At 42.5% G+C, this 15,006-nt stretch overlaps 1 protein-coding gene across 6 annotated transcripts in view; it reads right to left on the bottom strand.

Annotated features, from left to right (window-relative positions):
- Nucleotides 1-15,006, bottom strand: part of FOCAD (focadhesin) — a 211,582-nt gene that overhangs the window by 139,420 nt on the left and 57,156 nt on the right. For all 6 annotated transcript variants that reach the window (XM_061630872.1, XM_061630878.1, XM_061630855.1 and 3 more), the window contains one exon: nt 8,665-8,769. In XM_061630872.1, the coding sequence (XP_061486856.1) occupies nt 8,665-8,769 (105 nt within the window). The remainder of the gene's footprint in view (nt 1-8,664; nt 8,770-15,006) is intronic.

Genomic DNA, 15,006 nt, shown 5'->3' with positions numbered 1-15,006 from the left:
CCTTGAATGACAACAGACGTAAAGGCACAGTCCAAAGGGGCTCGAATGGAGGGCGTTGTAAAGCCTGTAGGACCTTCCACAAACTCCATGAGGGAAAACGGTCGAATACAGTTGGTGAGCGTAACGCGGTTCCCCTCAGAAAACGTTTGATGAACGGGTGCGAGGCAATAGGAACACCAGCGGAGGACACTGAGAGAATGGACGACAGAGTGGACGCATGTCTACATAAGGTGTTGGGTCTAAGTCCCATCAAGAGGCCCCTATGAAGGAATTGCAGCACCTGTTGTATTGTGGCCTGGGACGGATTGAGGTGCTGGGACTGACACCACCTGGAGAATGCCACCCAAGTATGTTGATCTATATGGGTGGTGGATGGTCGTCTCGAGGTCAAGGTAAAGTCAATAACAGCGTCAGACAGGCCAGCAGACCTTAAATGTCCCCGTTCAAAAGCCACGCTGTTAGCTTGAGCCAATTGGGATCCTGATGCAATACTGGGCCCTGTGATAGGAGGTCTGGCCTGACTGGGAGCGTCCAAGGGTCCGTCACTGACATGACAAGGAGATCCAAGAACCACGGTCGACGGGGCCAATATGGAGCTATCAGAACCAGTTTGGCCCTCTCGCGTCGCGCCTTTCTCAAGGTTCTGGCTAACAGTGGTATTGGAGGGAAGGCGTACAATAGGCCATCCGGCCACGGTAGCGATAGGGCATCCACCGCTTCCGCTGTCGTGTCCAGGTATCGAGCGAAGTACCTGGGTAGCTGGCAATTGCGACTGGAGGCAAATATATCGACTGAGAAGACGCCGAACCGACACTGGAGAAGATGGAAAATGGTTGGATGACGTTTCCATTCTCCCGGAATGACCTGTTGTCTGCTGAGCCAGTCTGCTGTCACATTCCAAATTCCTCTGAGATGTTCTGCTTTTAAGGATTGCAGATGTTGCTCTGCCCAGTCGAATATGAGGGAAGCTAGGTTCTGCAGAGAACGGGACCTGGTCCCCCCTTGCCTGTTTAAATGAGATTTGGCACACGTGTTGTCCGTTCGAATGAGAACATGGTCCAAGTGGAACAGAGACTGAAAATGGAGCAGAGCTAAGTGGACAGCCTTCAGTTCCAGCCAATTGATGCTCTGAGTCTGCTCTGCTGTGGTCCAAACCCCCTGAATGAATTGGGAGTTGCAGTGGGCTCCCCAGCCGAGGAGACTGGCATCTGTGGTGATCAGTCCTGCGGGGTTCTCTGAATGGAGTGCCCTGGGTGAGATGTTGGACCCTCGTCCACCAGTGGAATGAAAGACACAGTGCGGGGCTCAAGGGAATTGCTCGATGATTTGACCTGCCAATGTCCTGCTGAAATGGCAACAAAGCCCACTGGAGTTGGCGAGTATGAGCTCGAGCCCATGGCACAATATGGATGGTGGACACCAACATTCCAAGAGTCCTGGCTAGAAGCATGACGTCTGCGGTTGCGTGGTGCATCAGAGACCATGCGATGTCTGTGATAGCAGTTATGCGGTCTGGAGACAGGAACATCGTCGCCTGCATGGTGTCCAACATCGCCCCTAGATGTTGTGGTGTTGGGTTGGTTGGAGATGGCTTTTGTCGAAATTGACTAGCCAGCCGTAGGCCTGCAAGACATGGAGCGTGAGCGTTAGATGGCAATGAGCCAGCTCCCTGGAACTCGCCCATATTAAAAGATCGTCCAAGTAGGGGTAGATATGGACCCCTTGAAGCCGGAGTTAAGCCACTAGTATGAGTAGCACCTTGGTAAATACTCTCGGGGCAAATGAGAGGCCGAACGGCATCGCTCGATATTGAAAATGCTGGGGGCCGAAAGCAAACCAAAGGAATTTTCTGTGGGCTATGCAAATAGGCACATGGAGATACGCTTCCTTTAGGTCGATAGAAGCCAGGAAGTCTCCTTCTTGAAGGCTTTCTGTAATGGAGTGGAGGGATTCCATTTTGAACCTGCGATACTTTACGAAACGGTTGATGAACTTGAGGTCCAACACCGCCCTCCATGACAGATCTCGTTTGGGCACAGCAAATAGGAGGGAGTACACCCCTTCTGACCTCTCTGTTGTAGGGACTGGCTCTATCGCCGCTGTGTCCAAGAGGTGATGTATGGCTGTCTGCATGATGCAGTGCCTGGCTGGTGCCCTGGGACAAGGGGAGGGATGAAATCTGTCCAGAGGAATTGCCGAAAACTCTAGTGCATAGCCATAACAAAAAAGATCTCTGATCCAGGCGACCTGAGTCAGACGCAGCCAATGGTCTCCAAACAGAAGCAGTCTGCCCCCAACCGGTATCGCGTCAGTACTGTCTGTGCTGGCGAGACCCTCCCCTATATGAGGACGTTGAGGTACCTCTGCGCCCCTGGTACTGACCTCTGCCTGGGAAACGTCTGTTCCAGACTCCCCTGGAGGGACGGAAATCATAGGTTCGGAAATCGCGGCCTCGTCCCCCGGGGCCACATTCCTCGAAAGGGCTGGGTCGTGCGGTATGAGGTGAAACGTCTGAAAGGCCTGCGATCAACGTTCCTGACAGTGGCCAAGACAGGCTTTCGAGCATCCTTGGGGTCAACAAGCACTGCCTTTAGGGCTTCCTCGCCGAAGAGTAATGAGCCGGAATAAGGTGCCCTTGATAAATTAACTCTGGCTGTAGAGTCCGCTTGCCAGTGACGAAGCCAGAGGGTCCGTCGAGCGACTACCTGAGCTGCCATAGCTCGTGCTCCCAGCTGATTTGCGTCCAAGGTGGCATCAGCCACAAAAGCCGCTGTCTTGCGCAATTTCATCAGTGATCTCCTCAGAGAGACAGGATCGGGATTAGGATCATCTAAGAGGTCATCCAACCACATCATCACTGCCCTGGAAAAGATGGAAGCTGATGCAGAGGCTCGCATGGAGAAAGCGGTGGCCTCATGATTCTTGCATAAGGCAAAGTCCAGCCTCCGCTCAGTGGCGTCCTTTAAATGTGAATCTCCTTCCCTCGGCAAAAGGGATCTAGAGACTAGACTGGAGATCGGCTCATCTATGCCAGGGACGGCCAGTCTGCTTGTAAAGTCCGGAGCCAAAGAGTAAAGTCTGTCCACAAGGACATTAAAACGGCGTGTTTGTAATGGATGAGACCATTCGGCCAGTTTAGCAATAGGATCTGGCATAGGAAGGTAGTGCTCTGCTGGTGTGGGGGATTTCAAGACCCTGGCCCCTTTAATAGCGGGAGTGGCAGCCGCAGGTTGTGTAGATTGGAGACCAAGGGTGTTCAATACTCTGCGAGCAAGGGACTGATAATCTAAGGCATCAAACAGGCGATAAGATGTATCCTCCTCATGTTCCAAATGATCACTCCATTCGTCTCCTTCGGCTTGCACAGCAAATGGTGACTCCTCCCCACAAGAAACGTCATCAACGAACCTGCCCCTGGCAATGTCAAAAGGATTCGGAGAGCATGATGGATCTGCCTCATTGCATACATAGTGGTCCACACTGTGCTGAGGAATGGCGGGGACTTGTGACGGTGACTGTGTTTGAGTGAAGAACGACAGCATGTCTTGTAGTTGTGATATGAACTCATGAGACAGCTGCAGCCCCGGTGAGGTAGATGGTTGCGCTTGGAGAGGTGACGTTATGGACGGCTCAGCAGGCTGTGAAGATGAATAAGCCCTAGGTGGTAATATGGGAGGAGGGTGGCTGGCTGCTGGTTGGTCAGGAAACCCAGCAAAGTCCTCCTCGGAGGAGGAAGCAGTCAGAGAGTAAAATAGATCCGCCCCCTCGGAAACCGGAACAGAGATGTAGCGTGGCCGCTTGGTTGTGCTGTGGCTGGATAGATGTTTAGTTTTGGCAACCGCTTTGGTGTGCTTATGCTTGGCCGCCTTAGATTGTTTCGGCTTGGTTGTCTGAGTTGTCACTGGCTGTTCCGCCATCATATATTTTCTAGGGGGTTCAGTACACGGCCACAGATGGGGCAGAATGTATAGTTCCAACTAGGCTGGATACACGAAACAGCTTCAATAGTCAGCTTCAGGCAGCAGTTTGTGTTGAAGAACTTATAGCAGGTTTATAGAGGTTCTGCTCTGCAGCATACACACAGAAACTGACAGAAAAGGAAGAAACTGACAGAAAAGGCCTAGAACAGAATCGTTTACTATGGAAAGGACCAAACAGAAAGGGCGGGGAAAAAAGGGGGAGGAACAAAATGGCGCCCGCGAAAAGAGCGGGAAAATTGGCCAATCAGAAAGGCTTGGGGCGATGAAGAAGCAATGGCGGTCACAGGGGAGCACCAGCGAGCTCAAAAAACGGCCTCAAAAAACGCTCTGGAGCCGCGGGGCTGAGAAGCGCGATCACGGCTTAGAGAGTGAGCCAGATCTCTACAGCCACGGGACAGACTCAGCAAGCGAGGGGAATAAGGAGCCGCAGCCGCAGGCTCTGAAGGCAGTCGCGGCGAGATTTAAAATGCCGCAGAATGAGCCGGGGGAGGTGCGGCAGCCCAACCAGAAAGGGACACTGAAAGTAGAAAGAGCCGCGTCCGCCGCCTTAGGAAGGGAGAACCGCAGCCGCGGTCTCCCAGTAAATAGCTAGGGACTGAGGGAAAAAATTAGACAAAAAGGGGATCCCCCTTAAGTACAAAGACAAACAAAGTACAGTCAGTCCCACAGACTCTAAAGTAAAAGACAGAGGGAAGGAAATAACGTGGAGTATACACACAAAACCTCCACACCCTGTCACACAAATACACAAAAACTTATCTAGACGCTAAGCTATATATCCAACTTGCACGGACGAAGACAAGAATGAACTGGAGAGTGGGAGGGGCCTGACGCTCCTAGTCTTGACTTCAAAAACATTCTTGCCTTCGGACGATAGGTGGAGCTATAACCCGCTGGATGGCAGTCCTCCTATGGAAAATGCATCACCAAAAAAGAAGATAAAGGAGGATACGGTTCACAAATGGTAGTTTTTATATATAGATGCCAATTTAGAAACAATAACTACAATTTAAATATAAAAGAAATATATCTCACCAATGGGGAAGACTATGGCCTGATGGCCTGTGTGCTTGTCTGGTCAACCTGTTGTCCTAGTACTAACTGCTGATGGGCAACTTCTAGGGCCCGTGCTCTCCCTTCTTATGATCCTTTAAACTGGATATGGTCTGGACAGCCCTTCAAATAGAGACTGTCCTCTATACAATAGGACACATGGGCCAGCTCACAGTTAGACTCATTCTGAAAACTGGAATAGTTGAGTAGGCTAATATAGGACTAGTACAGGATTGTTGTTATACATTAAATAACTTGTTTTCCAGCTCCGTATTTAGCATTTTAATGATGTGAGCTATTCTTAGGCTATCATCACAATAAGCCCTGAGCAATCCCATTCCCCCCCTCCTTTTGATGTGATAAAATGGCTGGCTTCTCCAGAATTTGCCAGGCAAAAAAAGTGAGAACTCTACTCCTACCTCTTCAATCAGTTTCTTAAAGTCTCTGTCAACATGCGCTTCTATCAAGAATTTGCTCCCTGTACACAACAGCCTAAAAGCATCTTCATACATCAAATCATTTCCCCATGCTGTTGCAGTAATATTTGGAATCCAAGAACCAGAGGAGGGGAGTCCATCATACAGGTCCTTCCCATTTGATTGGTCCCACCCATGTTGTTGAAGCTTTACCATGGTGGTATAGGAAGGAGCCATAAAAAGTGGCTGCTGTGTCACTGCAGTAAGGTGTGGATGTGCCCTCAATTAAGAAAATTCCAGATAGCTCTAAATGCAGGGAATGAAGCACTAATTCAGATCTTCCATTCATTGCTGACAAGACCTGAATGTTCTAGGCTACAAGGCATTACCACAAAATCAGGTTATTTAGATCAACATATTTGACAATGACCATTAGTGACCAATGGCGGACCAAGGTAACATACTCCATGTGGATTCCCCTATGGAATACAAAACATTGCACTCGAACCAGCTGTAGACCATATTAGTGATAGTAAAAGACATTCTACCTAGACACTTGTTAATTTTGACATTTCATTCTAATGTAAAAAAATATTCTTTTACCATTTTTTAAAAAACACTACCAGTTAGAATACAGGAATATCCCGCATTAACATACGCAATGGGTCCAGAGCGAGTACGTAAATCAAAAATGTACTTACAGTGAAGGACTACCTTTTCTTTTTATCTGCCATTAAATTGCAAAGCCAAACGTGTTTGAATGGGTAAACGGCAGCCGCCGGAGCCCTCCTAAGGAGGAGGGAAGGAAAGTAAAAAAAACCCACCGCCGCCTGGAAAGAAACAAAGCTGGCGGCAAAAGGTGAGAAGGCTCCCAGCCCAGGCTCGTCTTGGGGGAATGGCAGCCGCTGGAGCCCTCAACAGGGCTGAGGAGGAGGGACTTCCGGGAAGGGTGACTGGGACTTCCGGGAAGGGTGACTTCGCTTGTGCCTGCTTTTGGGACGGGCTCCCGCCTCAAAAGAAGCTTATTCAGATATAAATCAGTCAGAACATTTTTTTTTGACTGATGAAATTTCTCCCGGGCAGGGAGAAACGTAGAGATCAACCTCAAAAGCCTGTTTTTGTTGGGAGGACTGGATTTCATTAATTTATGAGATAAGGTCCAGCCAACAATGCCGGACGGACTTCCGAACAAGCTCTATCTGTTTAAGCGATACGTTTATCTTTTCTTTAAAGAGAGAACGGACTAACAGGCAAGCACCCTTCTTTCTATTATTTTTTTTACTTGGTTTAAATTGTTGCAGCAAAAGGAGATTTGTCAGATTGATCGGCTTTGGACAACTTCTGGGTGAGCTATAACTCTTCTCTGTTATTCACGAAATTAACAGCTTATCTCTGTTTCTGTCGCAAAAAGCTGTCCTGGAAGTGCATTCTAAAGATATAAACAGAAGAGGGATTTCTATTCCTGATTTCTATTCCGAGGAATATTATATTGTCTGGGACTATTCTCTTTTTGGTCTATTTTATTTTGACGAATCTGCTTCTTCACGACGCCACTAACTGTTTTGATGCTGGGAACTAAATTTGTTTTGCATTCTTAAATATAGAGAGATAAGGTAGGCTGCTCTGTTTATACTGTGATGTCATCAAGCCTGGAATATTAACCCAATTGTTGCTGCAATAAGAAGTGGTTCTTCTTTATTTTTGTTTTGCTTTGTTTTCGTGGTTTTAAAAATGGCAATCAAGAAAGTGGCTGAGAATCTGGAAGTAACTATGTTTCAGAAAATAATGGATGAGATTGAGATAACGAAACAAACCCTGCGACAGGGTAGTAAGGAGCTGAAAATTGAACTGAGCAAAATGACGCAGGAGCTTAAAGAAATAGGGGATCCTGTGAGAGAGGAGAATGAGATCAGAGATGAGAAAAGAAAAAATAAAGGGAAGATACAAGCCCTGGAGATTGGAACAAATGTGGAATTGGAAAAAGATCTGGAGTTTATGGATTTTAGAAATAAAATCTACTGTTTGGAATTTAACGTTATCTCTGAAGAAATTAATGAAGATATTAGAGATAAAGTTATCAATGGCTTGGATAATCTTTTGGACTGGAATGACGTGATGGAGTTTGATATAGAGAAAATCTATGGAATTAACTGCAGCCATGTGACAATGGAAAAACTCTCAAGAGATGAGCCAGTGCATTTTGTAAAAAAGAAGAACAGAGATATGACTTTACAACAGTATTTCAGCAACTTATTCAGAATGGATGGCAAGAAAATATTTGGGATAGAGGAAATTCCCATCAGACTCTTATTATATGACTATGGCTACGACAGCAAGATTATTATGGAATACTGATAATGGAAGATTGGACACTGAAATTACTGGACTTAACAGGACTATTGAAGATGGAAGATGGAACTAATAGGGATAATGGAATAATGGCTATTGAAATTATTGAACCTAACAGATTTTGATGAGATGGATTAATCGAAATGTTTATTTGGACTATGGTTATGACAATAAGATTATTATAATTATTAACGAGATGGATTAATCGACATGTTTATTTGGAGAAAAATTGATAGATATATTTCTTAAAGAATTGAAACCTCTCTTTGACTTTTTGTGGAAAGAATAAAGTAATGTTTATGAGATTTGATGATTAATTAAGATAACTACTGGAGGAAAGTGATTTTATAATATGATTTAAGAGACAGGATTGATATATATTGTAGACCTATAACTGATTTGATCTGTGACAAATGGGAAGTCAATATTTTATTTTATTTTGTTTAATTATTTTTGTTTTGTTTTGTTTTTTGTCTTTGAATGTTTTATGATTTTGTTTTGTATGTTTTATGAAAATTTGAATAAAAATTATTGTAAAAAAAAAAAAACAGGGCTGAGGAGGGGAGAGGTAAAAAATCCCCCAACAAATGCCCCAGACAAAACAAAACCATGAGAGAGAACAGGGAATGAGGAAAAGGGAATAATGGGTTCAGTCCCACACACTCAATCACTCATAAAACTTAGCTATAACGCTACAATAGTAAAATTAAAAGTTAAGTGTCTGTTCTTGCGAAGCAAGCGTATGTAAACAGGGGAATGGTGCTACTGTACATTTGTCTGTACTCGCAAGTGTCTGTAAATTGAAGGTCTGTATAGCAGGGTATTCCTGCATATATATTAGAGAAAAATTATATTTCCATACTGACCTTATGGACACCCAAAGCAGGCAAAGTATACAGGATATCCCGGCACAGTGTGGGCTCCAGAGGTTTTCCCAACTTAAACATCAGGACTGGAATCAGATTTGGCACCTAAAATAAATGAAATCCATATAAAGCATAGGATCCTATATTATCAAAATAATAAGCTATGTGGAGAGCAATGATAAATATCACCTCCATTGTTCTCAAAGTCTTCAGAAAAGAATTAGCTATAAATATAAACAACAAAAATACCAACACAGACAAATGCATTATTTTTCTGGCATTCTAGAAAATTCAATGCTATGCAAATTGTAGCAATGTATATTTCCAAGACTCTTGTATTTTAAACAGTTCCGTTCACTGTCCACCAGCAGAGTATTACAAAACTACCCATTTTAGTTTTATTATTTGCTTCCAGAGTAAGGCTCTGTTTAGTTTAGTTATTTAGAGGGGTTCCCCCCCCCCGTTACCTTCAATTACTGTAACTTTAGAACTTACTTAGTGATCCTGAGTTTGGACGTTTAAGCTGGCTAGAAACCAGCAAATAAATTCAAACCAAATCTTTTACTTATTGGCCAGTGGGCATGTGGATACTGATAAGAGTCAGTATAACCTTAAATTAAATTCCTTCAAGGGCCATTAACTCAAATAGAATTTGAACTTTTCTGAAATGTTAAGGCAGTTTTGCCAGTTCCTGTGTACACATGGAAATCAAATTAATTCTGATAGCACCAGAAAGTTCCTGCTTATTATTTTTAAAAAATCATGAAAGAAGTTACAAAAAAATCCTAAAGGATTTTCCTGGTAAGAACAGTCAAGTAAGTATCAACCATTCGAATCCTCTTCGCCCCAAAGAGAAACAAAACAAAACAAAACAGTAGGATGGCATTGCATAGAGCGAAATAGCTTAGTGCAAATAAAATGAGAAAGGACTGGGATTTCATGATGATTGACCATCACTGAACATTGAGCTTTACAACATAAACAAAGAAATGTCCCTGCCCCAAGGGTATTTACAATCTAAACTAAGTTTGACTATGAGAAAGAAAAGGGGGAACAAGCAAAAGTAACAAAAGCAAGTAATATTGTTTGGACCTGCAGATAAGTTCACCACCACAAGAGTCTTGTACTCAACCGTCAGCAAAACTGGAATTCCTTAACCCAAAGGGTTTGGGGAAGTTCTGACACTGCTAGGACATTCTTCCATTCAGTGCTAAATAGATAACTAAGTGACATTTCTCCTTTGATACTTCTACAAATATTTAGATCATGTACTGTGTTCATATTTAGTACCCACATGTTTCCAGTATCCTCATTTCTATTCCATTTTATCTGAATCACTTGGGCTTTGTTTAATGTTGCATAGAGTAGAACAAAAGTGACTCACTTTTAATATGAATCTCCCTGGAAAGAAAAAGCTACCCTATAGCTTTTGATTTCTAGAGAAGAAAACAGAAAAGAAACTTTTTGTGGTTGTTAACTGGGAGGCTGTGGGGTTATATCTCTTTTGCAGTTTCCACACATAGTTAAGAAACAATTCTAGAATGCATCACCATCACTCCATGCTCAAGAGAATATTTCCACAAAGGCCATGACTTTGGCAAAACGAGAATTAAAATCCCTGCTGAGTTCTGAAATCTCAGTTTATTTGTTTCTAGAAGGGAATATGGAATGGGTTATGGAAAAGAGCAGTAGCTCAGTAGTAGAACTCAGGCTCTGAGTGAAGAAGATACCAAATTCTATTCCAGGCATTTCTTATATTCTGTATTTTTTTTAAAAAAAATCACTCTTGATGATGACAGAGATTAACTACAATGCTAACAGCTGAGTCAGAGACTGGCGTTTGAGACAAAAGGTGAGTCCATCTTAAGGGTGGACAAATTTCCAGAAGCTGTGTTTTGTCTTCCAATGTATCCAGGATAGAGAACTTCATACAACTCCAAGAAGCTAGTCCAAGGTAAGCTCAAACGACACTGGGCGACTGGCTGGAGAGAGGTATCTAAACCAGTACAGCAACACAGGAAAAAATCAATCGAGCAACCACATTTCTAGGGGGAGGGCAGAAAACCCAAAGATCTATGTGAGGAAAAAGGAAAGGAGCTATGAGGTTCAAACACGGCACAGATCCAGGGAGGTGTGGGTAAGTAGGGCAGAACGGGCAAACACAGGGCAAGAGAAGTAAGTGAATACATTCAGCTGCAGAAAGAACCTTCCCATACAGTATGAATATTTGAGAGTCAGCTGTTGACCAGGTTTTCTCAACAGCTTCATTGTATTTCTCTTCACTGCAGCCAGTTAGATGTAGCCTCCAAATCAGAGCAGGACAAACCTGGAATTCATTAGGCTAAATAAAGCTCAGCCCAGGTGGAGAAGATGAGTACTGAGAAGTAAACCCTGATGGAAAGTGAAACAGCACTGAAGTCCTCACAAATCCATATTGTTTTTATTTGATTAAAGGGGGGGGTTGTTTGAACAACTTTTCTGGAATTTCCACCCCCCCCTTTTTTTTAGTCCACCTTTAATCACATTAGTGGGTTATGATGATTTATACAACTTTCATTTTGATCTCAAAAAGTTTTCAGACAATAAATATTTTGTTTAAAATTAGCATAACTTCAAACAGAAACTAAACACTCCAGAGCTGGATGGTTCCAAAACCATTAGCTATTCCTATAATGTCCAGCTTGGCCAAGAGTCGTTAACTGTTCCTTCTGACATAAAAATATACATCAGAGTTACATTTAACAAGGAAACCTTGGAAGTGTACTTACTAGTTCTGCTGTGATCTATTTTGCAATATCTTAGCTATAGGACATATTTCATTAAAATCAAAGATTTTTACAACTATATTTCTCTGCTTTGTTTTTTAAGATGGGGTGGGGGGATAGCAGTCTAAATCCTTTTGATCTTGGGAGCTTACATTTTTGGCTGAAAATTTAAGGCAACCCATTAGTCTTACAGTGTTTGAATATCTGCCAAATTGTATATTTATCCTCAGAGTGGCTAACTGGCAGGATAAAGTTATTTTAAATAAATACACATGTCCACATGAGGCCATATACCCAGAGACAGTCAGGCTGTTATCATAAAGAAAAAAAAATTATACACATATTGGTGTATGTGTGAATCAACCCAGACTCTCACAGTAACAGGCATCTCCTTTTTAAAGGCAAATATCTATGCTCCTTTATGGTTTGTTGTTCAAAAAATAATCCTAGCTTTTCAAAAACAAACAAAAGCTACCCCAAAACATAAATAAGGCAGGGCTAAGTCCTTGCCAAGGCTAAATGAGCATTTAGTCTTCATCAGGTTTTCCAACAGCCACCCTGCAGATTCATTAACTCTCAGTGCATATGAACACCCTCAGAAAGCCACTGAATGTGTTGCTTAGTAACACAGCATTTGCAATCCTTTACCATCCTCAAAGATTCAGCAGTTAGGTCAACCCTCCCCATTAGGTACTTGACAAAAGGGTTTTACTGGGTTTGTCTTTTTCTTCTTTTTTAAAACAAGAATCTGCATTTCAAAACAATAACTAAGCATCTCAGTACAGTCAATCTTGCAAACAGATCTACAGCAACGCTGCAGATTGTCAGCCTGTATCAAAATCTGATATTTCATAAAGTGGAACCTCCATGCACACTTATGTCCTGTATTCAATTAGTCTTTCATTCAACCATGTAACCATTCACCTGCTTTAAAAAAACAAATGCCACTCTCTGGGACAAGGAAATATAACCAAATAATCTCTCTCAATTTAAAACATCTTCTGTTAGAGCGCATGATAAAAAAATAAAACATGTAAAATTTATTTATTTATTTATTAAATTTATATCCTGCCCTTCCACTCATTAGGAGCCGAGGGTAGCAAAATTCAAACCACAATCTTATGTACACCTGGAAGTAAGCCATATTTAACACAGTAGGACTTACTTCCAAGTAAATCCAGGCTTCTCCTGTCAGCTTGCATTTTCTTGGTACATTAAATCCATCTACAGCTCTTGGAACACGACAGGATAAAAAACTTGGCCTATTAAATGTTATGCAGAACTTTACCATTGAACCCAACCATGTTTAATAAAGATGGCACAATGGTCTATTCCAATGACAGTGGATATCACTCCTTTTGTTTCAGACATTTAAGCTACAGTCTTTTATTTCTTTTTCATTTATAAGATTCCTCCACCATAAAGTATCAAGGTGGTTTACAACAAGGAAAATATTTACATTTATAAATGCAAGAAAAACAGTAAAGTCATTCCAACCAAAACAGAACAGAATGCAGTCAGCTAAAGAGGTGGGTTGTACAAAACAAAATACCTTAAGTGTCAAAGGCATTTGTTGCATGGGGAACCTGTATGACACCACTAGAAAGAACCAAACTCGATTTCCTGTAATTTCTCTGAAATTTAAGGGGAAGGGCACAGAAGGCCAGTCCAGAAGGATGTCCACCAGATGAGCCATTGGCACCTGTGCACTGGCCTGAGGATATAGAATTGCTGTCCTCAGACTCTGAGAACCCCAGTGCAGAAGACCCAGTCAGACCAGAGGTTCCTAATCTACACTGCAGTAGGAGGCTGCTGGAGAGAGCTTGGTCCCTTTAATTAAAGCAGCATTTTACAATGTGAGTGGGGCTAACAAATAGCATGCAGCTACTGCTACTATATAGGGCTCAGTCTTTGTTTCTTGCTGAAGCAATATGATCTCTGCTCTCCTATAGTAAAGCTTGGGCCTTATATCCGGCCTGTACCTGACCTTGTCTGTGATCAGTATGTGCCTCATTATAATATCAAGCATCTGTCAGGACACATCTCACAATGCTATGCTCCAGCAGCAACTTCCCAAGAGTCTTCAAGGACTGTCCTAGCAAGTGTACATTACAATCACCCAAGAGCAAGGTTTCAGAGATAAGAGTATTATTCATCATCTTGCTTGGTGTTATCTTCATTGCTATCATACACATAATACACCATCAGAAGTTACAGAAACAAACATTAAGGAAGCTCACTGTCCTAAGTTGCTACGACCATGCAGAACTGCCATTACAGTCTTTTGTCAACTATACAGAAACTTTATCGCTGTATGTTTTTGAGCCACCACAGTTCTTTGGAGACTTGGAAAACATTTACAGATTGCAGATAGTTTCCAAGGATCACATATGTTCTGCAAACCACACATCGCTACTCTGTTCTGCATAAAAATAAATCACTTTCAACTTCTGAATGTCTGGCAACTAAAACCCACCCAATATGAGTTCATGGCATTTCATTCATTTACTAAACAAACACTCCCTGGTTCCCAAGATCAGAGGATTTAGAATAGTGTCATCATTGCTCAAGGCATTTTTCAGACAACAAAACCAAGTTTAATTGGTTCTTTAAAAAATACCCAAACTTCTACCTAAACAAGACCACATTTTGCTTTATCCTTAGCCTTTTATTTTTAAGCCATAGAACTGAAGATGTTTTCTGATGAATTTCCCAGAAGGGTGTCATTTACCAGGCAAATATTGTATTGAAGCAGTTGAGATAGCCCATAAAAGGGAGAATATCCCCCAGATACTCATAACCCACTAATAATGGTAATAGATCTTGTGTTACAATGCACAAATGACCTCTCAGTCAAACAATTTAATTTTTTCCCTTTTTTGCAGCGTGGTTGGATTCATATGCAACATAACAGTTTTTTTCTTTTTTCCCCACAATGCACCTGATTAGGAAGACTATATTAAAATTGTTTGCAAACAGAAGGTTCAGTAGGGCCTCAGCAGTTATTTTACTCGCTGAATCTATTACTCTATGCACTCCAAAGATCCATGCACTTCCTGGCAGTATCCTGTGCCAGTATTCCCCCACACCTTGCCCAGCAAGCTACATCAAAAACCAATCTCTTACCATCGCTTAACGACAGAGCAAGCACACAGGCTGTCTGACATAGGGTACAAATGATCTCCCAATGAAGTCAGTAACTGAAGCTCCCATTAGATAGAATATAAGTCTTGGATGTGGGGAGAGAGGTTCAAGTCCCACCAATATCGACTCCCACTGTAGTCTCGGACAAGCCACTTAGACTTCCACATTCCTGTTAAGTAATAATAGTGATCTACGTGTTGCAGCAAAAAGAGATTTGTCAAATGAATCAGCTTTAAAGAACTTCTGGGTGAGCTATAACTCTTCTCTGTTATTCACGAAATTAACAGCTTATCTCTGTTTCTACTGCAAAAAGCTGTCCTGGAAGTGCATTTTAAAGATATAAACAGAAGAGGGATTTCTATTCCGAGGAACATTATATTGTCTGGGACTATTCTCTTTTTGGTCTATTTTATTTTGACGAATCTGCTTCTTC

The sequence above is a fragment of the Rhineura floridana genome, chromosome 1 (assembly GCF_030035675.1).
Source record: "Rhineura floridana isolate rRhiFlo1 chromosome 1, rRhiFlo1.hap2, whole genome shotgun sequence".
NCBI lineage: Eukaryota > Metazoa > Chordata > Lepidosauria > Squamata > Rhineuridae > Rhineura > Rhineura floridana.
The sequence above is the reverse complement of the archived record's forward strand: the minus strand, read 5'-3'. Positions and strand labels throughout refer to the sequence as shown.